The 13152-nt window shown below is 43.6% G+C and overlaps 1 protein-coding gene across 5 annotated transcripts in view; it reads left to right on the top strand.

Moving 5' to 3' along the window:
- The window catches only part of LOC138626182 (NACHT and WD repeat domain-containing protein 2), a 49148-nt gene extending 36115 nt beyond the window's left edge, over nucleotides 1-13033 (top strand). For all 5 annotated transcript variants that reach the window (XM_069707663.1, XM_069707660.1, XM_069707661.1 and 2 more), the window contains 2 exons: nucleotides 1424-2013; nucleotides 6024-13033. In XM_069707663.1, coding sequence (XP_069563764.1) covers nucleotides 1424-2013; nucleotides 6024-9920 — 4487 coding nt within the window. In that variant the 3' untranslated portion in view covers nucleotides 9921-13033. The remainder of the gene's footprint in view (nucleotides 1-1423; nucleotides 2014-6023) is intronic.
- The last annotated feature ends 119 nt before the right edge of the window (nucleotides 13034-13152 follow it).

Below are 13152 nucleotides of genomic sequence, written 5' to 3'. Positions count from 1 at the left end.
GGTGATTCTTCATTTTCACCGCGAGACGTTGACGTGATGTGCGTCGCATCACTTCCTGTCTGGAAGAGACTTTCCGCTTGGGAATCAAATCACCCAGCTATTACTGAATTGTTTGGACAGCTCTGAACTAATCTTTCAGGACGTCTCCTTTTCGTTTCTCAGGCTGTCGTTCAGGGACACGAGCTGAGCAATACGCTACCGGGACCTGAGCACAAGCTTGTGTTTCACTTGGCACCTCTTACAGCCTTTTAAAATAAGGAGTAATACGAAATCTGATTCCTCAAGTCTTACAGTTTTGCATAAAAAGGAAGCATCTTTTGTGTCAGGAAAGTTTTTATGCACTTTAATAGAGCACACTGGGCTTTAAGCAGTGATTGTATTTTATGGAGGAAGTTGTGCCGTTTCCTGGAAGTCCCACTCTTCCCTTCACAGCTCGTTTCTTCCCTTCACCTAATTAGCAGGCGACCCTGTGAGTTAAAACTACGCTGAGACGCTGGCAGAATTTCAGTCGGTGGGTTCATTGTGGGGAGCCTGTGATACAGTTCAATAGTGCTGGCTTATGTGATTTTATCAACTTTGTTTCTTTGAAATAAGGCCCTGGAGAAATCTGTCTAATCGGAGGCTAAAGGACTTTAAAACTTTAAAGCTGGCTTTTCTCATGAAGGAAATCTAATTCCAACATTTGTTAGGCTTTTACCTTTGCAGGTTGTTCACTGTGATCCAGCTGTGGTCTGCGTCTTAATGATGATTTAGGGTGATGGTTCTAAACTGGTGGGTCGGGACCTAAAAGTGGGTCGCGGATGTGTGCGTGAAAAGAAAAAAGTCCGACTTTTAGTTTGAAGTCGACAGAATTTCTGCTATCGAAATTTTTTATTTTGAAGGGCGTACGTTTCCCAGAATGCAACACATTTGCAGGACAAAAACTAGCAGAATTACGCTCGTTAAATGATTAGTCAGCTCTCGAGCATTTGTGAACAGGATTAGGATTCAATAAGTGTGTTTTTTTATTTAATTGAAGAAATAAATCTGCTTTTTATATTTAATATTTCATGCAGTGTCATTTAGATTCTTAAAACTTAATGAGCATCATCAGTTTGGGCAGTTTTATGCCTGTAGGTCAAAATAAGTTTTTTGGGGTTCAGTTACACATGTATTTTGTTAATTTCATGTTTTTAACCGTGCATGTAGGCGCTGTGTGTTACTGTACTATTTTCTTTTGTAAAATAAATTTGATAGGCCCAAAAATTTAAAAGAGAAAAAAGGGTTAATAACCATGGAAAAATGTGGGTCCTGAGGTTTGAACAGTTGAGAACTGTTGATTTTGGCTATTTTAGAATTTTAAATTGGAGTTTTAAAAAGTAAAACAATAAAAAAAATAATAATAATCTAAAAGAATTGTTTGTTTTTTTCTGTCTTATTTCAGCCTTGGAGGATGAGTTAGACTTTGCTCTTGGGAAACAAACTCCTGCCTTTCTCAGGAAATGTGTCTGCTACATCCGCAAGATCTCCAACTTCGACCGCTTCGCCAAAATCCCAGAGATGACCCGCTACATGGACATCGTGGTTAGTGCCGACCGCGTCATGCGCAACCAGGAAGCCTACGAACGCCTCCTGAAGATCCGGGACGAGTTCATCCCCACGGTCGTCGCCGCCTCCAACCTCCGCGTCTATTCCTCCGTCACTCACTGCGACATGAAGCTGGGCTACTCGCAGGAAGTGGAGAGCCACTACGTGGAAGGTCTGTGCAAACAGTTCTACGAGGACATGGTGGACATCATCCAGGCGACCGTCCAGCAGAACTTTGACACCGAGACCGACCCGCTGTACGACGAGATCCTGCAGCACCTGTCGCTCTGCAAAAACTACGCAGCCCTCTACGAGTACAAGGCCGAGTCGCTGGATTACGTGCAGGAGTACCTGTTGCCGTCTAAGGGGAGCAGGATGAGCCCCCTAGTGGTGTACGGAGGACCCTGCACGGGAAAGACGCTGCTGCTGTCTGAGGTGGCCAAACAGGTGAGAATGTTTAAGCAACACGACATCATCTTTTCCCCTTTCGTTTTCCTGCTTTCTGCCCCACTGACGCTCCAGCGCTGTGTTTGCGCTCGTCTGTCTGTCTGATCGAAGCATGTGTCCGTCTTTGTACGACAGAGTATGAGGGGGCGTGCAACCGTTCGTCTCTTCTCATCAAACGCTTGCTTTGACCATCTGTGTGTCTGCCGAGAGACGCTCCGTCGCCACGCACACGTCTCTGGTTTTCTGTGAAGCTGTGCAAGAGTGTGTGTGTGTGTGTGTGTGTGTGTGTGTGTGTGTGTGTGTGTGTGTGTGTGTGTGTGTGTGTGTGTGTGTGTGTGTGTGCGCGCACACTCATGTCAGTCCACATCTGTGTACGACGTTGTAGATGCGCTTTGATTTTCTTATTAAAACATTTGTCTTCACATTTGCAGTAATTTTGCCTACATTTATGTTAATTGATGAGCAGGTGTGTGTGTGTGTGTGTGTGTGTGTGTGTGTGTGTGTGTGTGTGTGTGTGTGTGTGTGTGTGTGTGTGTGTGTGTGTGTGTGTGTGTGTGTGTGTGTGTGTGTGTTCCTGTGCATCTTTATGTTTGTGCACATGTACCCCCTCCCTCCTCTGTTCGCTCTCTGGTTTTGTGTGTGCCATCTGGCTGCCCGGCTTCATTAGGATCACACGGTAGCCAAGATCACACAGCAGACACCCACATATCTACCCCTCCTGTCCAACCTTTGTAATAAATGTCTCATTAATACGCACATTTATTGGAAGCGCCATTCAAAATTACACAAGTTCAGTTTATTACGGTTGTGTAAAATGTTACGAGGTGCAATAACGGCAACAAAACAGCGATGAAAAGGTTCAACTTGAGGGTTAGAGATTACCAGGGGACCAGCGTTTGAAATGAAAACTTAAATTAAGTCAAAGCCGCGGTGACTTAAAGGTCTACAGCCTCAGGCTAAAAACACCAAGGTGTGCTTTCACACCGACATTGTTTGGTCCGAACCGTTGGACTTCTCAGTTTGGTCTGAACCAAGAAAGCAGGTGTGAAAGGAGCTTCAGACCAGAGAACGGAAATTTGATCCGACTAGAGGAGGAGGTTTCGGTACGGATCAAACTGACATATAGTTCCATTCATTTGTAGTGTGAAAGCAGATGTTGGATGATTTGGACTTTTCTAAGCAATTAAAAAAAAACTTTCAAGCGAGAAGACGTTCAAGCACGTCGAGGGAAAAAGAAAAAGCAACATTTCATACCGTACTAGTTATACAAATTCTGTATTTATAATTCGTCGACCAACAGTTTCCAGTCAGTTGAGCCAATTCTGTCACAAATGAAGCTCGTTCCTTCAGTCCAACAGGACTGCGTGTTTATTTCCCATCATGCCTTCTTTCTGAGAGCCTGTCCTGATTCTCCTGCCACATTTTCAAATATCTTTCATGTTTTCAGCACCGGGTGGATGTCTCCAACGCTTCCTTACAACATGCCAACAGTCACAGTTTACTCAAGTGAAAACATGTTTTTTTTTTCTTCTGGTATGGTTTGGATTAGTGTTTTCAAGTGTGTTATTTACAAGACTAACAAGAGTAAGCCGCCTGGTTTAGATGTGTGTCTGAAGAAGGAAGAAGGTCTGTGTCCTATAATACTTTTGCAGAATACAGAATGTAATCATGATGAAGGATTTTTAATTAGATGTCAGATGCTGATCACAGATTAGTTTCACAATTTTAGTTTGCTCTGGTTGTCTGAGGGATTTCCAGTGCATTTAATACTCACAGCAAGTGACAACCAAGAATAAGAGTTTAAAAAAAATATTTTGTATTTTCCTGGTGTTTGAAGGAAACGAGAGGTTTTATTAGATTAAACGAGGTGCAGAATAAAAGCAGAGGTGTTCTGGCACCACGGTGCTGCTACTCGGGTCCAGTGGGTGTGATTCACACCTTTCCTGTTGGGTTTGATTCATCTGAACCCCTGGAGCATTTCTGCCTTAACTCTGGAGCTCAGACCAAGTCTGCTTGAAAATATGGCCCTTTGTTTTTTAGATCGCGACACTGCTCTTTAATATAATCCGTACATGTGGAATTGTGACTACTAAAACGGAAAAAAATCATCTTTATTCATCTTTAATCATAGCTTCCATTTTCATCAGCACTCAATACATTATTAACCGTCTTCTCTTAATCGTGTCAATGATGAAGAAATCCTGAAAATATTAAGAGAATGGCAAAATCAGCACAGAAGCTCACTTTCCATTCTGGTTTGTAAAACTAGATAAAAACTGAGGACATGGCAGAAAAATTCTACCCACTGGACACATATTTTGTGTTTGATTTATAATTTATTATTAAGGCCAGTGCACTGAGGGAAGAAGAAGAATCCAGGTCAAAATGTCTTACATTTGTGGGAGTCGGAGTTTTGTCAGTTTTGCCGTGAGAGCACGGAAACTTTTCTTAAACAGGACCTACGCTGCGTTTTCTGTGGCATACATGATACTACAATGTTAAAAGGAGACAGGCTGCATAAAAGGGCCAGTGTCAGATAATTAAGGATGTTTTTAGCTGTGAATCATGGAAACCTACAAGAACTTTCAAACTGAAAATGAGCATAATGGGTAACACATTTAATTGATTTTCCTCGCAGGTGAAGCTGCACATTTTAATGAAGTCACCGAAAATAGTAAAGTGGCAAAGACCAAGATGAACGTCAAGGAGAATTACCAGGGATATCTTTTTTCGTAGCTTTTATTTCCCAATTCTTTCACGTTAAACATGTAGCCTGAGGCCTCGATGCAGTTTTGTGACAATAGCAGGTGTGTGAGAACTTAAAACAGGCTTTCATAGCATCAGCCAAACCGTACACAATAGCAGAAAAACAATGAATGTAAGGTGATAAATTAAACGAGTTGTTACAGAGACGGGTTTGTAATGAGCTCCTCATATTTCTCAGCACAGTTAGAGACTATTGCAAATACAGAAATGAGTCTTGAGAGACTCGACTGATTTTTGGGCCCGTGATAATGGGTGGCATTTACTCTGTGTAAGAATCAGGTTGATTAAAGTTATGGAGACTTTCATTTCTGGATGATTATAATAGGTGGAATTAGGTTCATGCAGAAGCATATAGATTTAACAAAGGATGTGCAAAATGGTCGTTGACATTTTGTAGTTGAATGATCTTGCCTCTCTGTCTTGCAGGTAATGTTCAATTCCAGTTTAAACAGATGACAAATTAAATGTGAGAATTTATAAATATCAAGTAGGATGACCAAAGGTGATATAAATCTGTAAATATTAAAGACATACTTTGTTAAATCCTCTAAATTCAATCACTGCTGTCGCTCTTTACACGCAGACCGAACCACAGAGCTACAAACGTGTAAAACATGCTTCAAATTGTAAATACTCTACGGAGAGATTCGGTGTCTCTTTCTCTCTCCCCCCCTCCCTCTCTCAAACGCACTCAAAGCTAAATGTGGGGTAGGCGTCATCGCTGTTGCCCTAAAAGTGTCAAATAACATCTTAATGCCTCCCGAAATCCCAGCTGGGCCATTTAATGAATTCATGAATGAAATTATAAGCTCAATGGAGCCTCAAAATTAGGGTAGTTCTCATTCATTCATGATGAAAAACATGAATTGAAATTTGGTATTTGTGACTTTGACAATGGTGGAAGACAAAAAGAATGAACATTGCTGAATTTTATCCATTTTTCTGTCTAATAAAAGTAAAATATGTGTGTAGCACAGATTTACTGTCATTTAGTAAAAGTGTATTATACTTCTCCTGTTAGTCCCTCTGCCCGATTTACAAAGCTTTGATTATTCTAGTTGTTTGTCTGTGGTTCTCTGACCAGACCTAGATGTGTGAAAATGTTCTTCATCTTAAGATGATTCACAGTTTATTTTTATGGAGCATAACATCTACTATTCCCATTTAGAATATTTAAAGATACCTTCTGTTGAATAATTACACTCCATGTGTTGTAACAGTCGCCTCTCGCTGCTGTTTTTCAGGCCTACACGTGGCTGCAGACAGAGATGGGCCCTGAAACCGACCCAGTGGTCATCGTTCGTTTCGTTGGCTCCAGTCAGCTCTCCACGGACCTGCGAAGCCTCCTCCAGAGCATCTGTGAACAGATTGCAATAAACTACCGCTGCCTGATTCACTTTTTGCCTAACAAGATTCAGGAGATGAGGGAGCTCCTGATCAACCTCCTTGGGGAATCCTCGTTCCACAGGCCCTTGGTCATCGTCCTGGATGCCCTGGAGCAGCTCTCAGATGCCGACGACGCTCGCAAGCTGTGGTGGCTCCCCGCACACCTGCCTCGGACGGTCCGCATTGTTGCATCGACGTTGCCCAATAAACACGGCATCCTGCAGAAGCTGCGCCATCTCGTCCACGACGAAGGGTATTATGTGGAATTGATCCAGAGAGACCGCAAAGTCTGCAGCCAAACCTTAAAACAGCAGTTGCTGGGGGTGAAGAGAAAGGTCACCTCGGGCCAACAGATCTATGTCAACGAGGCACTTGCCAAATGTACATTGCCGATGTTCGTCAACCTCATCTACAGAGAAGTAGTTCACTGGAGGTCTCACAAAGACGTGGACGACAGGTCCCTCTGCTCCACAGTGCACGAAAGCATAGAGCAACTTTTCTACTCTGTGGAGAACAAGTTGGGCCAACGATTTGTCGTTAGAGCATTAGGGTATATCACCATGGCCAAGGCAGGGCTAACGGAGGTTGAGCTAGAAGACATCCTGTCCCTTGACAACATAGTTCTCGGTGATGTCATTGTGGCAACTTACCTCAAAAACCCCTTGAGGATCTCGTATGACTTGGTGGCGAAGCTCAAAGAGGAGCTGGACGGCTACCTGGTGGAACGTCAGGTAAGGAACGTCACCTTAATGGTCTGGGCCAACAGGCACCTACATCTCATTGCCCAGAAGCTTTACCTTAGCAACGAGGAGGACGTGCATCAGATGCACAGCCTCTTAGCCGAGTACTTCCTCGGGGCGTGGTCTGGAGGCAGGAAGAAGATCTTTACGTATGATAACAACCATTTCACTTCCCTAAACATTTCTCATCACAAAAACCCTCACCAGCAGCAGTCCCATGAAAAAACATCTTCTGATAAGTATTCCTATGACAGACAGACTCCCGAACAGCCTTGGGTCTTCCAGTGCAACCTCTTGGAGCCGGACATTTTCTTCGTCAATCACAGAAAGATGACAGAGCTGGTGTACCACCTCACCAGAAGTGGTCGCACTGATGACCTCATGTTTGGTGTCATCATGAACTTCAGTTGGCTCTACACAATGATTAAGATTGGCCAGTTTGAAAAGGCTTTAACAGACATTGACCTAGCTTACAGCTACACCCAAGAAAAAGAGCTGAAGTTTCTGGCCACCACTCTCCGTAGCATCAAGGTAAAAGTGCTGAAGAACCCGGCGTCGCTGTCCGCAGAACTGCAGCAAAGGCTTCTGCCAGTTGTGACTTCCCTCCCCAAGCTCAGACACCTCCTCCTCGAGTGTGACAAAGATGGCCCAAAGTACTGCTCTATCGTGCCTCTCCACTCCTCTATGGACGTCACCTACAGTCCAGAAAGGCTTCCTCTGTGCTCCAGCTACATGCAGATTGTGGAGATCGTGCCCACTCTCGCCCCAAACATAGTCCTCGTAGCGCTGGAGGACGGGTCCGTCAGCACCTGGGATGTAGAGAGCAGACAACTTCTGCGACAGATCGACACGGCCAAATCTGTGGTGCTGGGCATCAGGCTCACCTCCGATGAGAAGTACCTGGTCGTAGCCACAACCAAAAACACACTGCTCATCTACGATAATCACAAGTCCTGCCTTTTATCCGAGGTTGAAATCAAGGGGTCCAAGCACGGCAGCGTCACTGGTGGGGTTGCCTTCATCAACGGTTTTACTTTGTCTACCCATCATGCTTTGGCTTGGCTCGAGGCCAGTAAAGACGTCAACGTCATCGACCTCCTCTACGGCTGGCCTCTCTACCAGTTCCACTGCTGGTACGAGGTGACTTGTGTCCAGTGCTCACCAGATGGAATGTATGCCTTCTGTGGCCAGTACCTCAACACCGCGTCCATCTTTCATCTGGGAAATGGGGACAAGTTGGCCACTGTGACGTCCGAGTTTTCCGGGGGTTTCGTCAAGTCCATCCTTGTACTGGACACCCTGAACCAAATGGTGATGGTTGACAATGAAGGCAGTTTGTCAGTGTGGAACACCAAAGAGGTCACCAACCCCAAGTTGATGGAGGACTATGATTGTAGAGGGGATGAGAGTGAAGTGGTGGGCATCGAGTTGTCTGAAGACCAACGATCCATTCTTATTTGCAAGGCGATGAGTATCGAGGTTCTGGACACCAAAGTATGGAAAATGGTGGAGAAGTTTAAAGCCAAACGTACTGAACGCTTTGTCGCTGCTGTTCTCTCCAAGAATGGACAAAGCATCGTGGCCTCCATGGAGAACACCTCCTCTATCTTTGTCTGGAGGAGGGACAGTGGACAGTGCATGGCTAGCCTGATTGAGATCTCAGGTGCTATTGTCAAACTCATCAAATCAACCCACCACAACCTGCTCCTTTCTGTCGCCAGCAGTGGAGTTCTGTCCGTTTGGGACATCGATATCATCACCGCCATGTCCAACATCGACAAAACGGGCAAAAAGATCCGGACCCTGCAGCTGTCCGGCAGAGAGGACTACGTGTATACCATGGACGGCTCGGAAGCCGTCCACAAGTGGAACTTTAGCACCGGCTTTATCGAGACAGTCTTCAAGCACGAGGGCGTAGTGGAGAACTGCGTCCTAACTTCCTCAGGGGATCTCATGGTGACTTCAGACGACAAGTCCAGTCAGTACATCTGGCAAACCACCACTGGAGAGAACATCTTCCGCATCAATGGACAGAAAATATCACAGCTGCTAATCACCCACAACGACCAGTTCGTGGTGTCCCTCTGTGAGCAGAATGCCTCCAGAGTCTGGAGGCTTGCCACTGGGCACAAAGTGTGCAACATCTTAGTCACTCTCCAGAGTGCACTGATCACCACAGCGAACACTTTCCTGGTCGGAACGACCAAAAACAAGCTCCTCGCCGTCAGCCTGTGGTCGGGCAGCGTATCCAAGAAGTTTGTCTGTGACGACGGCATCACCATCGTCAACTTCAAGCTCATTCCCGACTGTCCCGACTGTGTGGTCTTCATCACGTCAACGGAGACCGTCTTCATCTGGAGCGTGGCAGATGAGTCGGTGTGCAGGCGAGTCCAGCTACCAACCAACTTCCTCAAAAATCTAGAGGATTTCCAGATATCCCCTAACGGGAAATTAGGAATTGTCTCCAAAGGGGACGAGAACATTAACGTCCTGGATCTTCACAGCGGGAAGCTGAGGCTCGTCCACGCTGCAGGTATAATCTGGCGTCAGAAATTATCAAGAGACGGACGCTATCTTGTTTACGTCTGTTTCCGGAACTGCGACGAAGACGACGACGCTGGTGTCGTGTCCAATCTGATCGTGATGCGCCTCGCCGACGGCAAGAGCATCGGCACCTGCTCGCTTTACAAGACCCCCACCTTCCTGTCCCTCTCCCAGCGGGCTCTAAACATAATCATTGGCTTCGAGGACGGCAGCATCGGCACGTACACAGTAGTGGACCGTGTGGACGCCGCCCTCAAGATTAAGATCGCCACCTCCAACAGCCGACAGATTGTCAACAACGCCTCGCAGAAGGTGCGGCCCAAATGTGGCAACCATTCCTTTAAAAGCGCCGCCGACTGCACTTGGAGGGAGTCGACGGAGGTCTTTTCCAGGGACAGTCCCATCAACGTGTCAGACTCGGGAGAAGGTGAGTCCACGACGCCTACAAAAAAGGCCGAACTGCTGCAGTGAAAGGTGGAGGACAAAGGGAGTGGGCGGAGTTTAGACGGGAGGGTGGAGACGGGGGACAAAGCTTAGAATCTCTGGGGTCGCAGTTGGTTCTTGTTTACAGCCACGTGATTCAGCTGCAGATGTCAGCCCTGCGGGTAGTTAATGGGCCGACCATTTAAAACGCTGCACTCAAGTTATGTATTACACACTTCCAACTTATGATACACTTTGTGTTTGTTTTACACACATGAAGACTGTTAGAAAAATACTGTTTTTGAAAAGAAGACAAATTCTGTGAAATATTAGTTCGCCATTATGTGTCCTTTTGCATTTGAAGAACAAAGTTAATATTCAAATGTCTTGGTCAAACATTTTCAGAGCCATTCCAGTGATCTTAGCCACTTTCATTGTACACTATCTTTTATTTACATTGTGCACATTAAGCCATAATGTTGTTCTTAAAAGAGTATATTTATGTTTGTATTAACATCAGGCGGTACTGTACAAAAAAAAAAAAAAAAAAAAAAGGAAGAACTATGAACATATGTACATATCTCTTTTCGGCTGCTGCAATTTGTGCAACTCCTTAAAAATGTTATGTTGTGCTTAATGCAATCAAAGTGAGTGCCTGGAATTTAAAATGTTCTTTATGTGCAGATTACAAGATTTATGAGAATGCAGGGAATTTGTAAACACAGTATACGCACCGTTACATAAACACTTGCATCGACGTCGGATCTCAACCGATCCGTGTACTGAAATCCGGTGAACAACGCGAGAGACGGACGACGGCATTGCTCTTCGTAACGGTAGTTGTAGAATAGTCTTGGAACAGTTTACGTGAATTTGATGTGAATTTACCGGCAGTTCCATCAACTTTGTGTGCCGTTGGTTTTAAGGGAAACGCCACTATTGAGCATACAGTGTAGCATAGCACCATACACGTTCACGCCTTAACCACGTGTACTTGCTTTAGGTTCGGTGGGGTTTGTTCAAATGTTCCTGTGTAAAAGGACAGAGGGATTTAAGCCCAACGTTTGGCTGAAACCACGAGGTGATGTGAATATATTTAGAAGCGTAGACAGTAGGCGGAAGCACTTTATGAGTGGTTTGTGAGAAATTAGTAGATTTATTCATATGAAACGTTGTATGAATTTGTTTAAAAAGTGATCTAGATTTGTCTTAAAACAGGTGTTGGTTCTGGCTGCAGAAACACACGGGCCATCCAGGTACCTGCAGGCTCTTGAAATGCTACACTCCCTCTATATATGTCTGGTATTAAAAAAAATTATAATAATAAAAATGCCATCATTAGAGCAACTAACTAGGATTGAATGAGGGTCAGGAAGATTACAATGTTCGGAAACAATTTCAAAACCTGCGGTTGTTCATCTCACTTTGTGAAGAAAAAACTATTTCAAGATTGTGCATGTGAAGAAAAAAAAACTATAGAAAAAAAAATGCTTTTTGTGTAAGAAGCTCGGGAGTGTCCACACAATCAAATTAAATTTACACATCGTTCCCACGTTTTAATTCATTTTCTGTCGCACATTTAAGCGGCAGCGTTGAGATCGAAGAGCGGTTGTTGTTACGCCCCTTCTAGTATAACGTCACCTTCACTCCTGTGTTTTTTTTATCCTCGCCTGCAGCCAGTCTGACTAACCGACGACATATTTAGTCATCAAAAAGGTTAATACTTCTATTATTCTGGGCACGTTGGATTTATTAGTGAACATGATCTCACATTACATTAGGTAAAACTCCACATTGCGTAACATTACAGGCACACATATGGTATCACATTTATTATTCACTATAAATATATTGAGTGAGTAATCAAAAAGATATTTTCTCCCAGCGTTGACATTACCGACGTCAACGTCGGGGTGTTTTCTCACTAATCTATCCATCTTGTGCACGATTTTGTATCTCGTGGCCTCGATATTCATGTTTTTCTCTCTCTGGCCTTGTGAACGTCTGAGCGTCGATTCAAAGAAATTTAAATGCACTTTTTTTTAATATTATTTATTTACTGGTACTTTCTTCCTCCGTTTCGAATTCTTTGTCACGCAATCATTTAGACATTCACTTTTTTTTTTTCCTCTCAGTCTTTTCTTGCCATCCTCAATCTTGAATTTCTCAAGTTTTTTTTCACAGCTTTTTTACAGCAGGTTTCGAAATTCTCACGGAGCACTTCTTTCACAAGCTCTTGGCCTTTTCGACGCTTATTTGAGCCCGTAGCAACCGACCCCGGTAACAAAATGTCCGGCTGAAAATAATGCTGTTAAGATCCGCTGACAATCTGAGGTTGTACATTGCAGGTGCCGTGGTAGCTTTTTAAAAGCATGACTGTAATAACCCAAAATGGAGTCCAATCATCTGCCAGGCATGACTGAAACAAAAACACACACTTTCACTTTGACATATACTTTTTAAGGGCTATTCCATCTTATTGTACGTTTACTGGTTTTGAAGGTTTGAAATAACGGCCCTTGGATCATTTCAAACCGGGTAGCAGCACCGAGCTTTAAAATACTTTTACTTCCCTCCAACTCAAGAGTTCCTAAATTAAAAAACAGATATTCTATCACGTGATTGCCAAAGTCCCAATTATAGTTTGTTTCATTTTGTTGACCGTCTCATTTGTTTTTGAGGCTTGTACTGTAATTATATTGTTACCAAATTGTTTCAGTGTTCGACTGTGATTTCGTTTATGATAGAGAAAATGTGCTATCTTTGCTAAAAAAAAAAAGTTAAAAAAAAGAGTCCTCTTATATAATATATTGGAATGCCAGTTTAAGAGTATATTTGAATGTGTCCATATGGAAGCCAGTAAATGGTATTATTGTATGTTAAGTAACTTGAATGACTTTTAATAACTTACATGTTTGCAACTCATAGTTGACATACTGGTAAATGAATGTTTCTATGGTATTCTTTGTATTGTCAGGACTGACTTACCTGTTTAGAGATTTATATTTTCATAAATGTTGTACTTACATTTTGTTACAGAGTTGTTTAACTGGAATTCAAACAGAAAAGAAACTTATGTCTGAAGCAATATGAAACTAGTGTGTATGCATTGTTTGTATGAAACATTTTAATGTAATAAAATGGTTCACTTTTTGCCTCCACGTCGTCGCCTCGCTGTAATTAGAGGTTGCTGCGAGACGTTGTAATGATCTGACTGCTTTCAGACACCAAAGTGTTTATTTACTGAGGAGACGATGACTGATGGGAAGAAGTTAAGTTG

Source organism: Brachyistius frenatus, unplaced genomic scaffold, assembly GCF_029030835.1.
Source record: "Brachyistius frenatus isolate BFR_SWC_R1_liver_20210118 unplaced genomic scaffold, ASM2903083v1 Contig_70, whole genome shotgun sequence".
Taxonomy (NCBI): domain Eukaryota; kingdom Metazoa; phylum Chordata; class Actinopteri; family Embiotocidae; genus Brachyistius; species Brachyistius frenatus.
The sequence above is the reverse complement of the archived record's forward strand: the minus strand, read 5'-3'. Positions and strand labels throughout refer to the sequence as shown.